This window comes from Tubulanus polymorphus, chromosome 2 (genome assembly GCF_964204645.1).
Source record: "Tubulanus polymorphus chromosome 2, tnTubPoly1.2, whole genome shotgun sequence".
NCBI classification, from domain to species: domain Eukaryota; kingdom Metazoa; phylum Nemertea; class Palaeonemertea; order Tubulaniformes; family Tubulanidae; genus Tubulanus; species Tubulanus polymorphus.
In genome coordinates this window covers 26286503-26309185 of record NC_134026.1, presented here as the reverse complement: position 1 = coordinate 26309185, position 22683 = coordinate 26286503, and the positions used below count along the sequence as shown (strand labels likewise).

The 22683-nt window shown below is 35.6% G+C and overlaps 4 protein-coding genes across 5 annotated transcripts; 3 read left to right on the top strand and 1 right to left on the bottom strand.

Annotated features, from left to right (window-relative positions):
* Window positions 1-248: 248 nt before the first annotated feature.
* Window positions 249-7492, bottom strand: LOC141899110 (transient receptor potential cation channel subfamily V member 5-like). Its single transcript, XM_074785262.1, has 16 exons — window positions 7471-7492; window positions 5074-5467; window positions 4768-4941; window positions 4492-4681; window positions 4263-4416; window positions 3066-3167; window positions 2830-2979; window positions 2619-2701; window positions 2344-2539; window positions 2032-2139; window positions 1788-1939; window positions 1333-1442; window positions 1054-1205; window positions 799-915; window positions 591-719; window positions 249-371 (listed from the first exon to the last, which is right to left on the bottom strand). The coding sequence occupies exons 2-16, from the start codon at window positions 5432-5434 to the stop codon at window positions 249-251; spliced, it is 2301 nt and encodes a 766-aa protein (XP_074641363.1). The 5' UTR covers window positions 5435-5467; window positions 7471-7492.
* LOC141899108 (ciliary microtubule inner protein 2B-like) lies at window positions 6166-11329 on the top strand. The gene is made up of 9 exons (XM_074785261.1): window positions 6166-6251; window positions 6452-6533; window positions 8589-8729; window positions 8972-9092; window positions 9239-9469; window positions 9567-9753; window positions 9833-9939; window positions 10124-10141; window positions 10863-11329. The coding sequence occupies exons 1-9, from the start codon at window positions 6166-6168 to the stop codon at window positions 10952-10954; spliced, it is 1065 nt and encodes a 354-aa protein (XP_074641362.1). The 3' UTR covers window positions 10955-11329.
* A 205-nt stretch (window positions 11330-11534) lies between these two features.
* Window positions 11535-12122, top strand: LOC141899107 (putative L-type amino acid transporter 1-like protein MLAS). Its single transcript, XM_074785260.1, has one exon. It carries the CDS (start codon window positions 11535-11537, stop codon window positions 12120-12122), a length of 588 nt encoding a protein of 195 aa, XP_074641361.1.
* A 284-nt stretch (window positions 12123-12406) lies between these two features.
* On the top strand, window positions 12407-22628 carry LOC141898542 (large neutral amino acids transporter small subunit 2-like). 2 transcript variants are annotated; one of them, XM_074784492.1, is made up of 9 exons: window positions 12407-13148; window positions 17900-18025; window positions 18487-18586; window positions 18705-18749; window positions 18835-18958; window positions 19106-19209; window positions 19494-19740; window positions 19865-20042; window positions 20141-22628. In XM_074784492.1, exons 1-9 carry the CDS (start codon window positions 12617-12619, stop codon window positions 20203-20205), a joined length of 1521 nt encoding a protein of 506 aa, XP_074640593.1. In that variant the 5' UTR covers window positions 12407-12616; the 3' UTR covers window positions 20206-22628. The 2 variants fall into 2 exon arrangements, with proteins under 2 accessions (XP_074640593.1, XP_074640592.1); XM_074784491.1 differs by lacking the exon at window positions 12407-13148 and adding an exon at window positions 15878-16870.
* The last annotated feature ends 55 nt before the right edge of the window (window positions 22629-22683 follow it).

The window sequence follows — 22683 nt, the reverse complement described above, 5'->3', positions numbered from 1 at the left end:
TTTGTTTTATGCGGGTAAGTCCATGTTTTCTTATTACTTATGTATTTCTTAAGTTTTTTTAAAGGTATTTGCAACGTATGACAACTATTTATATTGCAGTAATGCATAATGTGTTAACAGGTTTTTAATAAATTCTTTATTTGTGTACAATGATGAGAAACAATAAAATACAAATTTCATTATTGAAAAGAACAATGCTTTTTATTTTTGCATGTTCTTCATGAGTACATCAGAAGATGATGATAATATTAGCAATTTTCTATGCTATCTGTATCCGTGATGATACTTTGAGTATTTTTGATCATTAAAGACCGCAGTAGTTTCTGTTTCTCCTGTTTTGCTGTTTCCAAGTCTTTCTCTTCGACCTCTCTCTGAAATATCGAAATCTGTATACATTGTTACGATGACGATAAGGCTAAATGCCTCGTTTCGAAAGAAGGCCTGAGAAGGACACAAAAATATGACAGAAAATAATGGAAGAAAAGAAAGTCCTCATTGTGATCGGAATTCGTTCAGTGAAGCTCATGATTACGTGTAATACGATACCTATTTTTCTTTCAAAATAACGAATCCGTTGAAACGGAGCTTACCGTTTGATGCCATCTGATTACGACCGCTCTTTGTTGTCCGTCTGACAGCGGTTGTGAATAAATTTCTTGCATTAATTTCCTTTTATTTGCCGATACTCCCTGTTCTACAACCAGTAAGATGCTAGCCCACTAAAGAGATTATAGGAATTGGTAATATTTGAATAACGAATTTGGTGATGTCGTTAATGGGCGAGGGAATCGTTGTTACCTGACGCAACCATTCTCCTTGTGTCTCAGTTACCATTTGATATGTATTACCCATCATAGCTATCAACATATTCACTAAGAGTAGAGTTACAAGTACCATATGTGCAACGAATATTACCTTCAATTGTAAAAACGGATTTAATTAGGTTAAGCAAAATATATACGGAATCTTTGTAAAATTTCCTGACTACAAATGATTGAATGAACGAAACTACATCATCAATTATTCTGATGGTTGATTTCATTATCTATGCACCTTTCCAAGTCTAGCATGGTTTGATTCTTCTAATTGTTCATAAATGTCTCCAAATTCTCCAAGTGACATGATGAACATACCGACCATAGCTTCTATGGCGTTTGAAAAAATCGTTTGATCAGCATCTACTCTCCGAAATACTACAAACATTGCTGTAATAACATTAAATGTATACATTTGATATTTACAATAGATCCAATGACTACCCGTTGTGCAGGCCTAATTCTAAAAAACAAGCATTTTAACTAAATATAGCCTATATTCATACATCAAAAATACCTTGAGAAAATCCTATCATAAATACGGCGTATATAATGACAAAACGTAACAGATCTCCTCGAACCATTTTATAAATCATCACGACAAATGGGCCAACCATCTTAAAACCTCTGTAAATTACACTTTACTAATTACACATTATCTGGTTTTGATCGGAATTGTGACAGTGGAACGAACATCTTTATCTATGGGGCAGTGGCCAGATGTCCTCTGATTTGACCAAACGATATTGGGAATCTGCGTATAATTGGATCTTTTTTATAGAAATTTATAGCATTGTCACTGATTTGATATTTTACTCAATTCGACACAATTTCTGTACACACATTTTCATACATCCTCGTAGGTACAGAGGTCGCCTATATTGTTCTCGACGAAAAAGTGTTTCTTGGAATTCAATACGAATGGAATATAATGGATTTTGTGTGGTTTTTTGTCAATAAGTAGGTACATACCGACAGAAGAATAGGAAATAAGGAGCGGTACAGAGAATAGCCATGATGCCCATAACATCTTCATACATCGGCATACAAGCTGCTCGTCCTGGTACCATCAATAAAACCAGAATACAAGAAAACAGAAATAGGGCCTTCATCGGCGCAGCGCTCTACAAAACGATTTTTCAAAAATCAAAGTTACTTAATTTTCCAATTTCAAAAGTTACTAAAGAATGGAGTGGCATTTTTTGATTGAAATTACCAACGTTTGGAAGAATATTTTCAATTTCTGTTGATGTATTTCATAAGCAGCGAAGTAAAGGTAACAGGTTGCACCGATAATAGTCATCAACTCTAAGACAAAACGTGCCTAGAATAGAAATTAATATCGAACTAATTTACATTACACAACTATCTAAGCTTCTAATCAACTGACTATCAGTTTGTACTTATCATTGTTCCATTTCAAAGACTTCAACATAGAACTAATTTAGTTCAACATTTACAAATGTCTTTACAAATATCATTACAAAATAGGAAATATTTCGTGAACTCATTAGGTATCATAACTTACAGAATCTTCTGTACGGGTATTTTTCATCAGGTAACATGGATCATTTATTGTTTTGTTGACGGAATAATGAGAGTTATTGGAAGTAGTGAGGTTCATCTGACGAATGATTGGGTTTAAATCACGACCGGGTCTCATCACAAAAGCCAACATAAATATCAGAAAATACAACGTGAACAGCCCAAACTGCCAATAAAAACTGAAAAATACAAATTCTCTTAGTCTGCATTTAAGAGGCATCTCAGTAAGTCAGAAACTTAAAATGCAGATGAACTCACTGGGATTTGATGAAAGTGTTCCATTTAAGTCGTAGAATCTGCGCTACAACTCCATCTAACATTTCTACATGACTTAATGCGTCCTGAAAAATGTGCAGATATTTTAATTGAAACCAATGATTTTAATTGATGGTAAGCTAATGCTAGATGTAGTGATATTCCGTACATAAATCATATACCGGTAGTCTTAAAAGGGATTTCTTCTACTTACACCGTGGACAATTTTGTAAATGGCAGAGTATTCGCTGATACTGCCATCCTGTGATATACTGTCTATATCTGACAAAGGGTACGCGGCACAGATGACATTGCCAAAAACCCATTGAATTTCTCGCGATAACTCCAAAATGTGTTCATACATCTACATAGAAATATGGATTTTACTAATGCAATTTCGTCGAAACCGGTGAAGTTGGGTGTTTCGTTAATTTACGAAATGGTTAAAACCTCTTTCCTGGCCAAATGAGCGGCAAGTGTAAGTGGAGTGAGGCCCTTCCGATTTCTTATATGTAATCTAGCTCCTTGACTGTGCAGAACATCAAACATTTCCTATGATGAGAAAAAAGATAATTTTCTGTGTTTAACTTTTTCTAACACGCACGAGAAACACACGTTTTCATAAATCTATATAATCATCAATGGCGATTTCGAAAACCAGATTAACTTAAGGTTTGTTTCCATATGAATACAGTAAGCTAACACAACATGATTTTAAAATGGATAGAAAAATTACCTTTGGACTTGTGTACTGTGACAAAGAAAGGATCAAATCCATGCAGATTATGATGGTGCGTGCAAATGCGGAAAATATTACAGAGTATTATTTCATTCGCACTTTCGTTGACATAGAATACATCCAGCAATATAGTGATACAAGTAGTGAATTTTCATTTTTGAAGTGTATTAGTTACACTGGATGTAGCGTCGAGAGAATTCAGTGGTAAGATGTGTTATGTAAAACACTAGATCACATAGACAATAAGAAGACATTTAGTTTTAGTGGGTGAGATTCTGGTCACGTGTTAAAGTTTGGGGCGTGAATAGATTATGTTATCAAAGTGAAATTTGTGAAATTTCATATCATCATACATTCCTTTCGAGGTTTGAATTTCTTTCTGAGGATTGACTGATCTATCCACTGAAAATAGATTTATTCCAACATTCGCTTATAACATTGATATTACAAGTAAAACTACATTGAAAACGAACAATACCAAACCACAGAGAACGATTGTTGGGTAAACAGGTTTTTCAAGCATTATATGGTAAAGCTGTTTTGTAAAAATTCCAATGAGGAATTAAAAAATGGATCGATCCGAAAGAGTGCAATTTAAAAATCTCAATTGTTTCATCAATTACAAAATAACAGAACTGATATTAAACTGACAATTCACAACATTAGTATTGTATGGTCCATATAACATGGAAACAGCCGAAAAATATCTCAAACATAGGAGGATTCCTGAAATGGTTATGGATGACAAGAATATTACATATAGATTAGATTCCAACCTTTCCAACTTTCTTGCTATTCTGTTCGGAAAGAAAACAGACAATGATAGCGATAGCTCTTAATGGACATAGACTATATAGTAAATTGCAATTCCACGCAAAAGTGGATTACTTATTCATATAATCAGCTACCTTTTTATCCAGTATGACAAGCATATGAAGTACTGTATTTCCATTACCATCCTGTTTGTTTGGATCAGCTCCTTTAGCTAACAATAATCTGACACATTCCTCCTGTCCTAAACAGGCAGCAAAACCCAGTGGATATTCGCCCCAGTATGAATACCTATAAAAATGAAGAAAGAAAAACTGTTTTTGAAATGTTTACTTGCTTGAAATAGAAGTGGGACTCGTGACGTACCCATCATAGTTAGTTTGTATGGGTATATCGGGGTTTTCTTGATCGTACGTATCTTTACGATGGTCTTTTTGGTCATCGGCTGTGAAGAAACTGCCACACGTACGGTCGTTTACCTCTGCCCCTCGATCTAGAAGGAATTTTACAATCGCCGGGTCCTCATTTACTATTGCCATATGAAGTACCGATTCACCTGAAATTATATGATAAACCTTAAAATCATAAGCTTATTGTATCTTTAGATTGCACACTATTACCGGGGTATGCGTAGAAAAATACCGTAATAGACATCCCCGACGTAGATATCGCGAATCATATTTGGATAAGCCATTAGTAGCCGTTTAGCGAGATCAGCGTGTAATGACGATGCATTCAGGAAGCACAAATGAAGGATTGTCTCACCGACAGTTCCTCGTTGATCAAGATCCCAACAACAGAAGCGATATGGACAATCTGAAAAAGCGAAAAAGCTAAAAATTATATGAAAATTATACATTGAGAGTTAAAATCATCAGCAAAATAAGTTATCAGCTCTCCCAAATCGCTTACCATCTTGATCTTTGTAACATGGTACGATGCCATTACTCTGACTGCCAAATTGTGCGTTTCCATTTTCAATACAACCAAACTGCACATGATCCACAGGTTTCAGTGACTTGTATGTACCAGCTACATTTTGGAATTCATCTTCACGATCAGCATGTCGGATTTTGACGATATCCCCTTTCGGGATCCATTTTCCCGCTCCTCCGTTGTATAGAAATGGGCGGACTTCGGTACGTATTTTCTCATCTAGAATGCTGTAATCTTTAGTTCTATTTGCCACTTTCATTAATGTTACAAGTTCACCATCTCCTTTAAGTGAGATGAGTCGATATAGTTTTCGTTGGCCGCTGTCTACTTGAGCTTTGATGCCACTAGCAACTTGACTCTCAGCATTTCCCATTCTCCTTTCATTTACTGTTCTCAAAACTTATACCTATTTCGTATAGTAAGTAAGTATTGTTTAGCTAATTGTCATAAAGTGTTCAACAATTAAAGAAAGTATATTATGGATTTTGGTTTGTCAGAGTTCGTATGAATGGAAATAATGATGTCTTGGTTGTTGAACTGTCGGGAAGTGTAATGAGACACTTCCCTGATGAAACTACTGATAGCGATAACCACATATCAATTATGCCTTTATTGGAGCTACTAATAATTGGCTATACCAAGGAGTTGATTAATAATCTAAAAGTCAGTATATTCATCTTTTGTTTCGTTTACTCCAATCTGTCAGTAGTATTTATTCCGTTGTCTAGGTATTGAAGCCCAGAAGCACTGTAAGCAAACAATACAAAAGTTTGTTTGTTGTTGACTTGACGGAGAAACGAAGTGACAGTGGGGTGGTTGAAGGCGGACCATAACGACTCAGACTTCAGTGCGGGCAACATTCGTGTTGTTAAATACTAGTGAAACAATGCGAATGTGAGTTGTCGGTCATTTTACGAAACGCACGCGATTATTTCGACAGTCAATCAGTGGCTACAAAATCAGCCAATAAAATTTTATGATACCCCACTGTTTTTGTTGAGTATTAACTTTACAGCGTTGGTGTAAGCTGAAATATCCAGAGTCGGACTGTTCACAGTTAAAAATAAAGGAATAAATCTGCGAATGTTTTTATGCTGAAGTAAGATGACGGCTATATCAACTGGTGGTGGTGCTACTATTGAACAACGGAGAGCTTGTGTTGGGATAAAACAAGGCACACATATACCAGGGTAAAAACGTAGCTAATTATCTCTAAAATCATATATGTTTATCCTATTAATTTGGAGCATATATTTGAGAATCTGCGACTCCCAAATACTCTAAATAGGATATATTCTGTGCATACTAGTAAAATTGTGCCTAAAGGATGAAATATTTTTAGGCCTACATTCACTCCTTCTTAAGAGTTCTTTTTGGTGAATTTTTTCAGCTATACGGGTTATACCCCTCTCCGCAAATATCGCATTGGAAAAACTTATGGAAAGGATACCTATGAGATTAATACTTTATTGGTAAGTGAACATAAATAAGTTTTAGTAGATCATATGAAATATAAAGTTCTAATATCTACTAGTACATATACAAGGTAAAACTTTTCGTTTCTAGAATTGAATTAAACTGAAAACATCGTATCGTATCTGTATAAGAAATCCTATAATAGAATCACGTTGGAATGTTCTACATGTTATTCATACAAAATTATAGATTAACATTAATTAAATCCTCATCTAGCTTGCCGTCGTGTTTAGATGAAGTATGATTTAAATTGTGCTTTTATGGTCATTAAAGAATCCATTCAAACGATAATAAGATTCAAGCTTAAGCTTGACGAAGCGACAATACAAAACAAATTGGACTCGAGGTTTTTGTGAGGAAAAATGTTATGGCTGGGGGACATTGGATATTGTCTACAGGTGTTGAAATGCGCGTTATGACCAAGTGGACATAGCACGGTGATTTAACTCTGTGTGATATCACGATAATTGGTGACTGAAATTCTCTGGAATCTTAAATGATCCACTTGTCCCTGCTGCTAATGTACTTTCCAACTGCGCGTTAATCCTAGGTTTTATTTCATGTTTTGTTGTATATTTGTCAACTACCGCATGTGGTATCAATTATTATAAATTAATTAATGAGACTTGCAGTTTTTTTCCATAATCCTCCAAATGGTAATTAACAATATATACACGTTTATGCATATCAAGACCCTAAGAACTGCAGGGCAGGATTTTGCTATATTCTGAACATATTTTTCTAATCAGTATTTCTGCATTCGTTGGACCTGCTCATGTATATACGTATGACCAGCGTAATTAAGTCCGTTCCTATTTGATTATGATTTATGAAAATTGATTTCGTGGTTGATAAGTTCATCTCAACTCATCCCAGGGGGTATCATTTGGTCAGAGGTCAGCTTTATACCAACAATGACGTTATTTCACTTACCTCTGTTGCATGGTTGCTGTCTTTCTTGCTCATGTGAATAAATTATCAACATATCTAATGGGACAGTTATATTCACCATAGTGCTGAAAATCCATTGCTAACGTCAATATTTACATCCATTGCTATGGTTACAAAATGGCTGTGGTAGGGATGAAGATTAAAGTGACGACCTACCGTTTTATCCGACTATTACTTCAAAATCAAAATGACGAGGCTGGAGACATTCAAAAAGAATCGATTTATGTACATTTTACTGAGGTCAAATTTCTATTCATTTATTAGAATTTAGTATCTCATAATTGACGTTTTTGAAAGATTTACAAGCTGTTTTGGTCAGGTGAAAAAAACATTTGATACCAAATATTTTCATTTCAGATCTTTACAATAAAACGCAATAAACTATAACTAACACGAATTCAGGTGAAATTTTAATTAAGAGAACGAAATCTTCACAATAAAACCTGTTCTTACGATTTGTCTTGTGTCAACCTCTGAGATAATGGCAGATATTCTCATGAATTAAAGGGACGAACACTTTTACTAGTGACAAGGTAAACAGTTCATAAAGTGAAATGCATTACACGTATTTGTCCAAGGATCAGTTGGATTAACCTGAACGGTGAAATCTCTTAGAATTATTTCCTGGTTGACACGAAATAAATGCATTATCAAACAACCTCAAATATACAAATTGTTTTGCCAGATTTATTCTTAATTGATGTGCATCGCGCAAAGATGTCAGTCAGGTATTCACGTTGGAGTTTAACAAGTGTATTTACGACCATCTTGATATTTCTTTATAGACAAAATGTGTCATGCATTCAATGTATGATTTTTATTTCAAAACATATCTTGATAACATATCGTGTTAAGATCCAAAGCGTCTACATATTCTTCCTTGTTCAAATTTCTATTCCATGGAAATAAAAATAGAACGTAGCTCGCTTTAAAATCCCTCGCGCTTGTAACTAAGAGCATTTTTCTAGGCTAGCTACACAATAAACATTCATCGACAAAAAAATCTAGAAAAGCGACTCGGCGTCAATTCATACTTGTACGGCCTATATAGAATAGTATTTGTTGATTTATGCGATAAAGATTGGGATTTATTCGATTGAAAAATGTCGAAAACAAAGGATCCTGAGATTTTATTTGAGGATGAATACGATACGGAATATGTAGATGAATACTGTTATGGCAGACTTCGTCGTAAATGGGAGGAATCTATGAGAAAATGGGAGGATAGTCAATGCAATCAGGTATAAATGTTTTCGAAAATATCAAATCGGATTTGGAACTGCCACTATGATTAATCATATTCATCAGCATCCATGCAATGTTTCAGCTGCAAATCAATAAAAAACATTACCATCGTCATCAGATCGATACTCTTTAGTCGATTAGTCAAAATCCCTTTATATTGAAATTACTGACAAATATAATTCCATCATTTCATTGTGTATCATATGTTTTAAATAAAGTGATCTAATTATATTTGCAGCAAAACTGGACGGTTGAAGGTGGTGAGTTGGAAGTAACTACTGGTAAACCACGTGAACTTCTAATTCCTGAAGCTACAGGAGACAATAAATACTTCAAAGAAATGGTACCCGGTTATACAGGTTGATATGATATTCTAATGACCCAAAAATAATGCAAAATTTACTTAAGAAGATTTTTCGATAAGAATATATCGATAATCACGTGGGCATTTGTCAAGATAAGACAATAGAATTGAATTCGTTTTTACACGGTTTATTTTTTACAGGCTATGTTCCAACTTCACCCTATAAATTTGGTAATCGGTACCGAGTGATCTGTGATTTAAGTATCGATGATTTCATGCACGCTAATGAGAAGAACGCGCACGAGGAGGCCAGTTTACGAAACACGGTCAACCGACAACCAGTTTTAAAGTCCATAGCACCAGATTCCGAAGTGAGAGAATCCTGCCTTCAATTCAGAGAAAGAAATCCAAACCGTCAAAACGTTTTAATTGGTAAATAGTTTCAAAACCATGATCAATAGATTATTGAATTTTAAATATCTTGGAATTCAAATATCAAAATAATTGATCATATTTTGGGTAACTGTAGAAGAGAAACGCACTGGTGATGAGGCCCCGATACCTGGTTACGTAGGATATGTCCCGAAGGTGAAACCGACTGAAATTGGTTTGGGTGCTCGATACCATACTGTTAGCAAAAATGGTTTTAGCGTTTTCTACAACGAAATGGAACGCACTCAAGCAAACAGGAATGCCCCGATTTCACTGGATCAAAGGTAACATTTATGTGCAACCATTTGCTGAAATATCAACTCGTTGTAGAAATGGCAATATATTTTTGTTTGCGTGTTTCAGACCGACACCTCAAAAGTACAACGTCAATTTCCGCCTTGATTCACCAGGTACACGAAGTATCTATGCTCCAGAGGGAATGGTACCTAATTATACAGGATATCTGCCTCGTAAGTCATCCAAAATCAGTAACAAACTTCTTATCGAGAAATATCGGTGATTCGTGTATTTCATGAAACCTAGTAAAAATGTAAAGCTGTCTGCTGTGATATGCGGTGGTTCAAAGAAAAAATCAAAAGGACAAAGGTAGACTTACTAAAAAATCATCGTAAATGTATTTCTTGTTTTAGAAAGAACGGCAAGCAATTAAAGGTACAACATCACATTAGCCAAACACTATTTTCGTTGTCTATGGCTACTACAGAAATGAACCCCCGTGAAGCTGGCTCCCGGTTCCCGGTTCCCGGTTGGGCTCCCGATTCAAAATCATTTTCAATCGGGAGCCCAACCGGGAACCGGGAACCGGGAGCCAGCTTCACGGCGGTCAGAAATGATACGTATCACATCAGTGTTTAATGCTTTTTGCTATTTAAATCTATATTTAGTAGCTTTTCGAATTATTTAAAGATCTTCTATTGGACAGTCTACAAGCGGCAAATATAATATGATATATTCAGCTGACGGATATACACTGATTTATCAAAAACAATAACCAAATAACATCGCAAAACGTGTCACGGATTTATAAGCAAATGTGATTAGTTCTGTATACCACAATCAACAAATTGGCGCCGACAATGTTTTTCAGTGATTATCTGACGTCCTGTCAGCACGTAGCTCGGTTCATCACGCAAAGCTTTTTGCACCATTCACCGTACGGTCAAATCCGGGATTGAATGCAGTCGTCAGGGGATTATATTTTAGGAAACTATTACAAGCTCGATATCAATTGTTGGTTTTTATAAGTTATTTAATTTTGTTGCTTTGTTGTTATTTTATTTGTTCAGATTCATTTTGTATCAATAAAACATGATGTTCGTGCGTTTTGAAATCGAATTTTGTAACAATTACACATTTTTCTGGGTTTTTTCAGAACAAGTCTTTAAATTCGGACATACCTACGGCAATACGAGTAGATCACTGGCAGTTTGTGAACAAAATCCAAGTTCTTTGATTGCAACATAAACCACATAACCGACTGATGCACCAAATATGAAATTCCGGGACCCACTGACACTGACCGATTTTACAGGAAAATATTCACTTTATACGATGGTTATTGGAAAACGTTAAACCATGTGTATACCATGATAAATCATGGTGTGGGCTTTCTATTGTAAAACTTGCCAAATAAAGCTAAATTTATCATTTCCACAGTTATGGCGTCTTACGAAGAAAAGATATATAATACCGGATCTTACTGGTGATTTTAAATTTCGTGTTAGCGTTTTCATCAAATTTTCCTTCGATTGTTAATTCATACAACTATAATTCTTATATGTTTTACTACGAATATATACATACATACATTATTAGAAACTGATAGTTTCGTATCACAAATAAAAACATCGTTTTACATATGATTTATATTTCTTTCAATTGAAATCTTTCACGCATTCATACGTATTTAATCCGATTTGTTGTTTGAACAGACCTAAAGTCGCTGATTGGAAGATACCCTGAGTTGAAGATAAGCCCTTTATTGCGGATATCGGGTGTGTCCTGGGCCTTAGTTATTCGAACGAAGGACTTGTATGGATTTTAAATGGCTCACTCTGCTGTTAACGATGATATTCAGGAAAATATTCTTTCTTCACTGAGAGAAGATGGTTTTGCGGACGATGATAAAAAGGTGTATTTAAAGCCTAAAATTTCTATGTTCAGTGGAGTAACTTTTATAGTTGGTAGCATCATAGGATCTGGACCTTTCGTGGCTCCAACTGGTGTGTTGAAGCATGCTGGAAGTGTCGGTTCGTCACTGGTCGTTTGGGTGGCGTGTGGACTGTTCTCCTTGTGTGGAGCTTATTGTTATGCCGAATTGGGAACTATCATCACAAAATCAGGCGCCGATTATGCCTACATGTCCGAAGCATTTGGACCATTTATTGGCTTTTTACGCTTATGGGTAGAGGTGACAATCATAAGACCAGCTACACAAGCTATTATGGCATTAGTATTTGCAAACTACGTTCTGGAACCACTATTTCCTGATTGCAAAGAACCTGAACTGGGCGTTGTCTTTCTAGCGATGTGCTGCATAAGTAAGAATGATGAATTTGTTTTACAACTTTTGGTGTTTTTCAAAAGATCTATCAGTACTTCTATCCAAACGAAAAGCACGGCGGCCATCTGATATAGGCCTACCTAATTCATATTTTCTGACCAAAGGGCTCACTGGCCTAAAAACCAGGAAAAATGCCAGTACAGGAAAAGTTATATATCAGATGGTTGCAAAAGGCTTTGACACGCACAATGTTTGGTAAATTTGTTGGTTATTCATTTAGCCCATTCTGCTTATCTATTCTTTTATATGCGAACTTTGCTATCAATTATTCTGATTTTGAGGAGATAACATGATTACTTTTCACAGCCATTTAGATATGAGCCACTTTTCAAATGTACGGACGATTGTTCTGAGTTCAAACATGGAAAAAAGAAATATATCATCGCGTGTGTGGGTGACGTAGTGATGGCAATATAAAGCATCCGCGTTGTCGTATCTCCAAGGTGTTTCATTCCACGGACGTTGCGAGACGACCGACATATGCTATCCGCTCGTGGAAAACTCTATTTTTATTAAAAGAGTTTTTCAGCAATTTCGCATATAAATAAAACAGAATTAAAACTATGAATGTGGATGATAAATCGGCGAATGGAGCCGGAGATGGTTCCGTGGTTAAATCACCAGAAGGGCCGGAAAACCTGCTTCAAGAAGTCAAACAATCAGATACTGGAGATGGTCAAAAAGGAGTAAATCTCAAGCCAAAAGTTTCACTTTTAAATGGAGTTACTGTAATTGTTGGTAGCATAATAGGCTCGGGTATATTCATCAGCCCGACTGGAGTTCTTGAACATTCTGGAAGTGTTGGTATATCACTAATTATTTGGTTACTGTGTGGATTATTTTCGCTATGTGGTGCCTACTGTTATGCCGAATTGGGAACTATGATAAAAAAGTCAGGCGCTGACTATTCGTACATCTCTGACGCATTTGGACCATTTCTGGGATTTTTAAGGCTCTGGGTGGAGTGTATGATTGTCAGGCCAGGTACTCAGGCTATCATAGCGTTGGCATTTGCTTATTACGTGCTTGAACCAATTTTCCCAGAATGTGATCAGCCACGAACATCGGTGGTCCTTCTTGCTGCCGGCTGCATAAGTAAGTATCTAGCGAGTGAGGCGAAGGTTTGTTAAATGTCACCTCATTGTCCATATTTCCTATATTTTTCTACTACGCGGCATTCATTTCTTTCACGCGCGACACGATTAAGATGTGATGAAATTGTTTTCTCGGGGTGAAAGAGTGAAGAGGTCATGCGCGTTCAATGTCATTTGTTGAATATCTGAAACCACATTTTAAGTTAATAGTATGTAACGTCAAGAGCTGTGTACGTTATATAGAAAACCTAGCATCATGGTCATAGGATATTCGGGACATAGATATTTTTAGGGGGTTCGATCATCGGCGATTTGGCGAATCTAGTAAGGCGCCTTTGAAAAGGACCTGAGGTTCGAAGTCCCCACGGGGGGTTTGGAAATAAGGAGCGATTTAAAGCGTTTTCCTGCCACCTTGAGTGATTACCTTCCGGGAAAAAAACACGAGAACCGTGAGGAGAAACAAATTACAACAATTGCGTGTTTGTTTTATTTAATATGTATAATATCTTTACAAATACGTAGTATTAAGCTGTTTACAAAACTATGTAGTAAAAAATGAAGAAACCTAGCCGAAAAAAGGGGGTTCGTTCGCTATGATGGTAAGGTCTGAAATATACAAAAACTAAGGAATAATCAATAGAGAGTTTCCCTTTTTCCAATGGATGGCCTTCTACGCTAGATGCACGCAAACTTCCGAATGATAACTTGGCAAACATGAATAAATATAGTGCGAGGGGAATAGGACAACCAATTCGTAGAGTAAATCATAATATTAATGGTCAGATGATGTATCAGGTGATCTCTAACCAAACGATGTATGGGCCGAGGATAATGTCTCAAGAAACTGCTTCACTTGTCCTCTTAGATGAGGGTCTGATTTTTAATGAAATATAGTTTATACCGTTTCGAGTAGGCCTATACAAAGTCTAGTTAGTTACCTAATCGTTGGTGGTAAGCTTTTTATAATCGGATGGGCTTATACCAACGTTAGGGATGACAAGGACCAAAACACGGTTGAAAAAAGTAACACTTCAAAAATATACTTTCTATTCACTTCAGTCCACAATTAATGGCTTAATTCACAATCTAACACAGGTACCTTTCGAAATAATCCAATTTTATGTATGTTTCGAGTGGTTAATCAACATTATTTTGAGAAATTAATTAATTTCTCCACCAATTTCGCCATTGGCCGCCATTTCTCTGTATTGCACATGTGGCATGATAAGACAAGGGGACCTACAAGGATTTATATAAAACTTTCAAGACGAAACGACAATTTTTATTTTTGATGGTTTTCCAACTTATATTTCAAATCTTCAGGTTTTCCATATTAAATTACAAAATAATAAATTCTGGTAAAAGAAAAATGTGAATAAGTGTTGATTTCTTAATTTTTTTCAATTTCGTCGTTTCGCTTCGTTAGTTTGTGCTGTTGTCCTGGCCTCAGTCCACAGGTGCCAGCACCTCCAGTAATTTTCAAAATGGCAGCTGTTGACCCGACGGAAATTTACTCTCACTTTACGGCCGATTTGCACATGGATTAAGATCGTCAGGTGAGGTGTTATAGGTATCAGACAAACAACGAATCTGTTGTGCGTCGATTACAACAAAAAATAGACGGATATCTTAAGAGACAATGAAATGCCAGGCAAATTACTCGTCAGTCAAATTGGCTGACGAAGATTTCATACAAAAATGACCTTCCCATTCCTGACTGTGGTTTGTGAAAATATCCGATTGTGAAACTAAACCACAGACAGGTTACTGACTATACAAAGTCATGATAAAATGTATTTGCATATTTTTGGCGATCTATAAAACAAATCCAGAATCGACGGTCTCGAAGTTGACGACACGTAGAGACGTTTGTAAGACATTTTCCACGGTACTATCGCGTTTCCGAAATGAAATGCTAGCCCGAGATTTTAGCAGATATGCAAAAATTATGATGGCTTATTCGGGGCGCATTGATAAGAGATATGGCACGGCAATCTGCCGGCACAAATTTCTTTTTTAACGCTTTTCATTTTGTGGCGTTAAATCCAAATTGTCGTTTTAGACACTTATCCTACTTTCAAACTACGGCGTGGTAATCTAAAGGAAAATGTTTGTGTCTCATTTTGTTCATTCCGGCGCGTTTAAAACGACAAGTTGGATTTACGACCTTAAGACGAAAAATACCACGTTAAATGAAATAAAGACCGACATTGAAACGAACATTTGCGGGATTTTGGTCGAAACGAGCAAAAATGTAAAAAAGATGATTGGTGGGGACTGATCAATTATACTTTTTCAATATGGCACGGGTCGGCCACCATAGAAAACATGTGATAGTTTTCAGAGTGTATGATATGCGATGGACATTATGTCGTATATTCGATATATGCTATACGCGCTATTGTTTTGAATTTTGGTCGTGTGTAGTATAGTATTCAATGTGTAGTAAACAAGTGCACGTGGGTGTTCATTCATAACTTCATTCTAGGTGTTGATTGGCCCGAGATCAATGACGTATTTGGAATAGTTTATTATTTCCCTCGTTAGCCGTAGCTCATTTCAAGATTATTGAAAACGGGATATATTTTAGCGAAATATCATATATAACAAAATTTAAGTAATCGTTATTATTTAAGTGTAATCTCGGAATAATTGTTCCGTGTGATTTTGTTCTTGAAAGACATAGTTCCATTTTGCATGACCTCTATGCCCCGTCGATAAATGGGCCGCATTTAAAGTCACGTGGTTATTGGCGCTGCTGAAGCGTGGTCGTGATAGAATTTCGTGAAGTTTTGTACGTGTCAACGGACATTTGTAGCTTTACACCGCCTTCAAGTTGACAATTAATTTATCGGCGACATGTGGATATCTTGGAAATGATCTGAACTAGAAGATCACGTGAAAATCTACTAATAAACCGGTAAATTTGAAGAAAATCGTAACGTGGAATTTCTACTTCCGGGTTTTTAAACGTGAGTAACACTGTCTACGATAGTAACTGAGGAGACTGCTTTTGGACTCATTGCGTCATCAATTGTTCTAGACGCCTGATCGTCAAGTTCTTATTATAAAAGAACAGCTGTTATCTTGACACACCTGATATAACTGACAGACATATATAGTAGCACGGTCATACATTCGGCACTAGATTTTGTCTGAAAATGTCGAAGCGCAACTCGCCTCAAAAGGAGTACGAGCCAGTTACTCCTCCAAATGGACCTTCAAGTTCAGGAACTGGTTTATCTCCGTTAGTGGACAATGAACAAACAGCCGTGAATGGTGATGTACCGCCACCAGCCGCTGGAAATGAAGCTGTTAATCTCAAACCAAAAGTTACCCTCATCAACGGAATTACAGTAATCGTTGGCAGTATCATCGGTTCCGGAATTTTTGTCAGCCCTAAAGGAGTGCTGGATGGTTGTGGAAGTGTCGGTACATCGCTGATAGTTTGGATATTATGCGGACTGTTTTCAATGGTAGGCGCGTATTGCTATGCCGAATTAGGACTTCTAATAACGAGATCTGGAGCTGACTACGCGTATATATTTGAAGCATTTGGACCATTATTAGCGTTTTTACGTCTATGGGTCGAGTGTATGATAGTCCGCCCATGTTCTCAGGCAATTGTCGCCCTTACATTTGCGTACTATGTTATAGAGCCACTGTTTCCAGACTGTGATCAGCCTGATACAGCTGTCAGGCTATTGGCAACTGTTTGTATTGGTAAGTATCATGTACACGAAAGGTATAGTGTAAACATGACTTAGTTACAATTGGTTACCGGAAAACCAGCTATCGATATTGGAAAGCTCTAAAAAAATCAGACATACTCGATCAAAAGTACCATAGTTCTTTTTCTAATTAACTCTGACTTCAAATTTCGGTCATCCAATCCAAAAATTAGGCAAATTATGTATTTCTAGATAAACTCAGATTAGTATTTTGAGTTCATATGCGTTAGGATTTTCATCGTACACAGAATTAGTGAAATTTTTGTTAGATTTTGATTGAGTTTATTTAATGCTGGATTTAGAATATAAATTTTTATTAGTTTTAGCATCTGCATGGTCTCTCATTTCAGACCTGTATGTTATTTCATAGTAGATAGTAGTAGTCAGTCGCCGAGTAATGTGGAGGCTTTACTCAAATAGCTCTATTATCATATGGTTCATTGAATGGTCACATTTGAAGTACTACCATGCTGGTAATAATAAACTAGTTTTCCTATGGGTCCACACTCAATAAAATTGGGTTGTTAGTTGAACCTGGCGCACCATTTAAGACAAAAGACACAATTTATCAAGATTATGAATGGCAATGTCATTTCACACCAGAGTCCCCAATTCATGCTTCAGCAGGTTACTTATAGGCCAGGCCTACTGGTAGTTTAAACATGAATTGGGTTACAGCTGCTATTACAGAAATTGATATAATTTTTTTGTTGAAATTTTAATTTCATTTCGATGACAGCTGGATATAAATAAACCAGTAAGCAAATTTATGTCATAATGTAATATAAGCTTACAATAGTTTTTCCAGTAGATAGAAATGATTTTTGTTATAGTTTATACTTTTCTACAGCTGAATCACTATATGGTAGCTATTCTAGTTATAGTTATGACAATTCCAATGTTTGATGACCTTAATGTTTTCTATTCTACGTCATCATACTCCGATGATTGTTCAGATGAGAACAGTAAAGCCCCTAATTTGTACAGATATAATAATGCTGGTCTTTATGTGTATTTTCAGCGATTTTAACATTTGTTAACTGTGCTGATGTGAAATGGGCAACCAGAGTTCAAGATATATTCACGTATGCGAAAGTTCTTGCACTAATACTGATCATCATCACTGGATTTGTTCAAATAGGAAGAGGTTTGTTTGAGTTCAATTTATAGCTGAAAAAGAAACTAAGGTATAAAGAACAGCTATGTCATATTTAGTGGTGTGATATACCGATAGATGAAATTCCTATCAGGGTTTCTGCCTGTTATTTCTTTTATCTCTCTTCGGCCCCATCTAACGTAGCTGCAAGCATAAACTGATTACTTTTGTAATACTTAGTGGCACTTTCTATCATGAAAATTGATTGATTTTCTTCTAACGTAAATCTCCACTAAGTAACTTAGTATTGATTTCTCGGCGATCGATCTACAAATGACTGATTGAAGGATAAAATATCTCTTGTTCGTATCAATAGCATTATGTCATCAGTTTCTAACCTTCCTGGCCTCTCCCAATGTAATACTTGTAGTGATCATGTTTATCCAGTCATGGTATTGATTTATAATGTCCACTGTAGAATTAATTTTGTTTGAAATTAATTTTTTTCTTAGGAAAGTATGAAGCCTTCAAAAATCCGTTCGAAAATTCTAAAACAGACGTGGGCGAAATATCATTGGCATTTTATTCTGGTTTATTTGCATATAATGGTTGGTAGGTATAAGGAAAATTAGCTATGTTAGGCTTAAATGTGTTAAAAGTCACTACATGTCTCAAACTAGAAGTACTTATGTAAAGAAAGATGGATGAATAAATGAAATTTTTCTTACAGGAATTACTTGAACTATGTAATTGAGGAACTGAAAGATCCAGTAAAGTAAGCATTCATTTTTATATGGTTTCATCATGTTGATATGCCCATAATTGATTGATTTCACATTGAAATCCAATTCTCGTTCTAGGAATTTGCCGAAAGCTATATGGATCTCCTGTATTTTGGTAATGGTAGTGTATGTGTTTGCAAATGTGGCATATTTCACTACTGTTATGCCTGACGAAATATTAGAATCGTCTGCTGTAGCCGTGGTACGTATCAAAATTCAATGAGGATTACTAATGATCTGAGGTGTCCTGATTGATGTCAATATTATCAATGAAAGTTTCGATTAAATTACCCCACGCAAACCTTCATTGAAGACTGATGACTACTAGAGTTTCTTGATTATTTTGCAGACTTTCTCGAAGAGATTGTATGGAATTATGTGGTGGGTTATGCCGATCTTTGTATCGCTGTCAACATTCGGGGGTGTTAATGGTGTTCTCTTCACCACTTCTCGGTAGGTGTCAATTCTAGCATTGATTTAGAATGATTGATAAATCGGTTATTGTTGTTGTGCTAGTTGATTTTGATCGTTTTCATGAACGTCAGAAAAGTAAAATATCTTAACTGCTAAAATTAGGGTATGTTTACTTTGGCTATTGTTCTGGTTAATCAATGTCAGTTGAATTTAGGTTAGATACTGAATTATCTAAATTATATTTACATTTATTTCAGGTCCTTAAGTTCTGAAAGTGAATTTTGAAATTCTTTTTAGTTCGATGCCTTCTTTTCTCTTTTCAGATTATTTTTTGTCGGTGCGCGTGAAGGTCATATGCCTCAGATATTGAGTATGGTTCAGGTACAGCGAATGACTCCCCTTCCAGCTGTATTGTTCATGGGTTTAACATCTCTGATCTACCTATGTTCTACTGATATGTATGCTTTGATTAACTATGTTGGATTTGTCAACTGGCTCTCCATTGGTTTATCTGTCGTAGCATTGTTATATTTCCGTTGGAAACGTCCAGAAATGAACAGACCAATAAAGGTACATACATAGTTGTTTCTATTAACTTAATGATTAATAACAAATTTTATTTCATGATATGCACATGTTTATGCTATTTCATGATATATATATATAAGTCTCATGTTTTCTTATTTCATTTCAGGTGGCTCTGTTTTGGCCGATTTTGTATGTGAGTTGTACTGTTTTCCTGGTTGTACTGCCGCTATATGCCAGTCCGGTTGAAACTGGCTTCGGTTGCCTTATAATTGCCACAGGAATTCCTGTTTACATAATCTTTGTGAAATGGGAGAAGAAACCAAAGGTCTTCCTTAACTTTATGAGTAAGTTTTGTCACTGGTACTGTAGCAACTGCCGTAGCCACTCTTAAGACTATTCTCCTTTTGATATATACTTGATGCATGGTTTATCTTTTTTTCAGATGAGTCTACCTTATGGATGCAGAAACTATTCATGTGTGTACCAGAAGAAAGACGTGTTTCATGAGACTTGAGGAAAAATTAGTTCAATGTGTAAAACCTCTTTTAGGTGATCTGTAGTAAATAATGAATGGATTTGATCCTTAGAATTTATGTTTGTACGCAAGAACTGTGATCTTCGGCCAATTAGAAAATGAACTTGAACAATTTCTAAGAGTTAGTCTTGTTACAATTTGGTGGTTGATATAATCAGTACATCAGGCACTTACCGGGTACCGATAATTTCTAATGTGCTTGCTGGTGCTTCAATATCATCGGTGAACTTGGAACATGACTAACTAGAAAACATCTATTGTTTACTATTGATGTAAATTCATTTTGAAAACCATGCATACACAAATCAGGTTTTTCATTGAATAGACATAACTGTAAAGTTCACATTCACCATTGCAATAGTCAATGCATGATTCATGTAAACTGAGTTGCATCTTAACATTTATCTAGAATGTAAGATATGGTATGATCTGGAAGAGTGAAGTGATCCCCAGCTATTAATATTGTGTGTTGTACAAATATTTAATCTTTCTGTTGTATTCTTCACTCTTAACTCATGGTCCCCAGAGATCTGTGATACAAGTTTGTCGTACAACATGTAAATAAACTTGTTCGTAGCATATGATGGCTTAATTTTGTGTGATGAGGTGTTAACGGTAATGCAATTTCATTTTCTTTGCTTCATCACTATAGCTTAATTGATATTTACTAGTGTTGTAGCACTTACAGGTATAACAGGTAGAAAATTTGTAAAGAAATCCAACAATTGGTTATGTTAAATGAAGCTTCACTATTAGCATCAACTATCTCGTATATAATGAAGATTTTTATCCCATCCTATTTGCCTAATGTGACTAATATTACCTATCTTTCTACATGGCTCATGAAGTATCAGAAAAGTATACCCCGAAAAAAAAATCTATTACCAGTAGTAGTTCATGCTCAAAACAAAACCTTTAGTTCTCGACTTACAGACAATCATGAAAAATCTTTGATGAACATATTTATGATTCCTATATTCACTAACTAATTATTTATCTAGATCATGGTTTGTATTGAAAATCAGTGATAAGTATTTCAGTGTCATGCTATTGAGTTAGTCGAGCATTCAATCATGATATGCTAAAATGAATTGAGACTGTAAATCATCAAAATCAGATATGCACTAAGTATTTGGTTAATTCTGACTGGGTACAGAGGAACCTTGTTATAACGACCTCAGATATAACAATAATGACCGATTTAATGACATAATACTGGATATCATCATACTGAACTATATATCGGTTGTGAGAACAAATTTTCTGGTCGCCTGAAATGAGGTTCCACTGCGTATATTTCAGTTGTCAAATCGTCGTAAGCAACATCTTAATATGTTGACAAAACTTGATCTGTTGACAAAACTTGATCTGTTCCAAGTGTACACTCAAACCAGGTTTTTATTTTATACATATGTGCGTGTAGGTTTATAATGCAGATGTTACCAATCCTGTAGTCATTCAGAGATGCCTGCTGTTACCTCAGACACATCCAGAAAAATTACTCCAAACCCGTATTGAAGAATAGCACTGGTTGATTTTATGTTTAGTGTTGTGATATTATCTGCCATTGCTAGATGTTTGAAATGGCTCCTAAACTTTCACTCGGCAATTGTTGTACAGTAGAACCTCGTAATAACGATTCACCGGATATTAACAAATATAGAATTTCATCTCCAAGTAACACAATTTGACTAATTTCATACTGGATATAACACACTATCGGTTATAACGAACTGATTTTCAGGTCCCGAAAAGTTCATTGTAAGGAGGTTCCTCTACAATGTAGATCTTATGTAATTTTTAAATGAGAGAAATATGTGTATGTCACTTCGTTGGACATTATATTATTCAATAGACTGTATGTCATGAGTCTACTCGATAAATCAAAGAAAATGTCATTTTCAACAGTCCTGGCAGCTCCCAGAATTGCCTTTCAATGTCATGTTGCCTAGTATGAGGTGTGGATGCAATGCATACAGGATTCGGTAGTAGTCGAATAAACATTTGTCCGTGTATAGTGTAGGTAATATGAGAAGTCCCACAATTCAAATTTTAACGTTAAAATTTGATTCAAAAATCAGGATGTGGTGTAAACATGTAATTTATTTCTTGTACAAAATTTAACAATGAAAATTATATTGCCCAGGAAAGACGATATATCAATTGATTGAAAATCTTGAAAGCATGTGTTTTATTATTACTTATTGTTTTAATTATTTCAGAGATTTGCGGTGTGTTTCTAATATTGTATAACACAAACTGTTGTTTCACCTTATCCTTATTTGGTCATGATTTTATGCTGTAATATGATAATACTACAAAATACCATTAGGCACAGACCATTTGTTGAAAATGAATGTAATGTCTTGAGGAAAAAATAAAAATGACCATTGATATATCAGCGTGTCGTTAAATTTTGATAGCTTTCTCCGATTGAAGTCTATAGCCAT

Excerpts from the sequence above, each read along its gene's own strand:
- LOC141899110 (XM_074785262.1), bottom strand. The coding sequence starts at position 5,434 with ATGGGAAATGCTGAGAGTCAAGTTGCTAGTGGCATCAAAGCTCAAGTA. Across the intron at positions 3,168-4,262 it reads TTGTCATACTGGATAAAAAG|GAAATGTTTGATGTTCTGCA; the intron begins GTAGCTGATTAT and ends TTCTCATCATAG. Across the intron at positions 720-798 it reads AAGGAGAATGGTTGCGTCAG|TGGGCTAGCATCTTACTGGT; the intron begins GTAACAACGATT and ends TAATCTCTTTAG.
- LOC141899108 (XM_074785261.1), top strand. The coding sequence starts at position 6,166 with ATGACGGCTATATCAACTGGTGGTGGTGCTACTATTGAACAACGGAGA. Across the intron at positions 9,093-9,238 it reads AATGGTACCCGGTTATACAG|GCTATGTTCCAACTTCACCC; the intron begins GTTGATATGATA and ends TATTTTTTACAG. Across the intron at positions 9,754-9,832 it reads CCGATTTCACTGGATCAAAG|ACCGACACCTCAAAAGTACA; the intron begins GTAACATTTATG and ends TGCGTGTTTCAG.
- LOC141899107 (XM_074785260.1), top strand. The coding sequence starts at position 11,535 with ATGGCTCACTCTGCTGTTAACGATGATATTCAGGAAAATATTCTTTCT.
- LOC141898542 (XM_074784491.1), top strand. The coding sequence starts at position 16,309 with ATGTCGAAGCGCAACTCGCCTCAAAAGGAGTACGAGCCAGTTACTCCT. Across the intron at positions 16,871-17,899 it reads ATTGGCAACTGTTTGTATTG|CGATTTTAACATTTGTTAAC; the intron begins GTAAGTATCATG and ends GTGTATTTTCAG. Across the intron at positions 18,959-19,105 it reads AATCGTCTGCTGTAGCCGTG|ACTTTCTCGAAGAGATTGTA; the intron begins GTACGTATCAAA and ends ATTATTTTGCAG.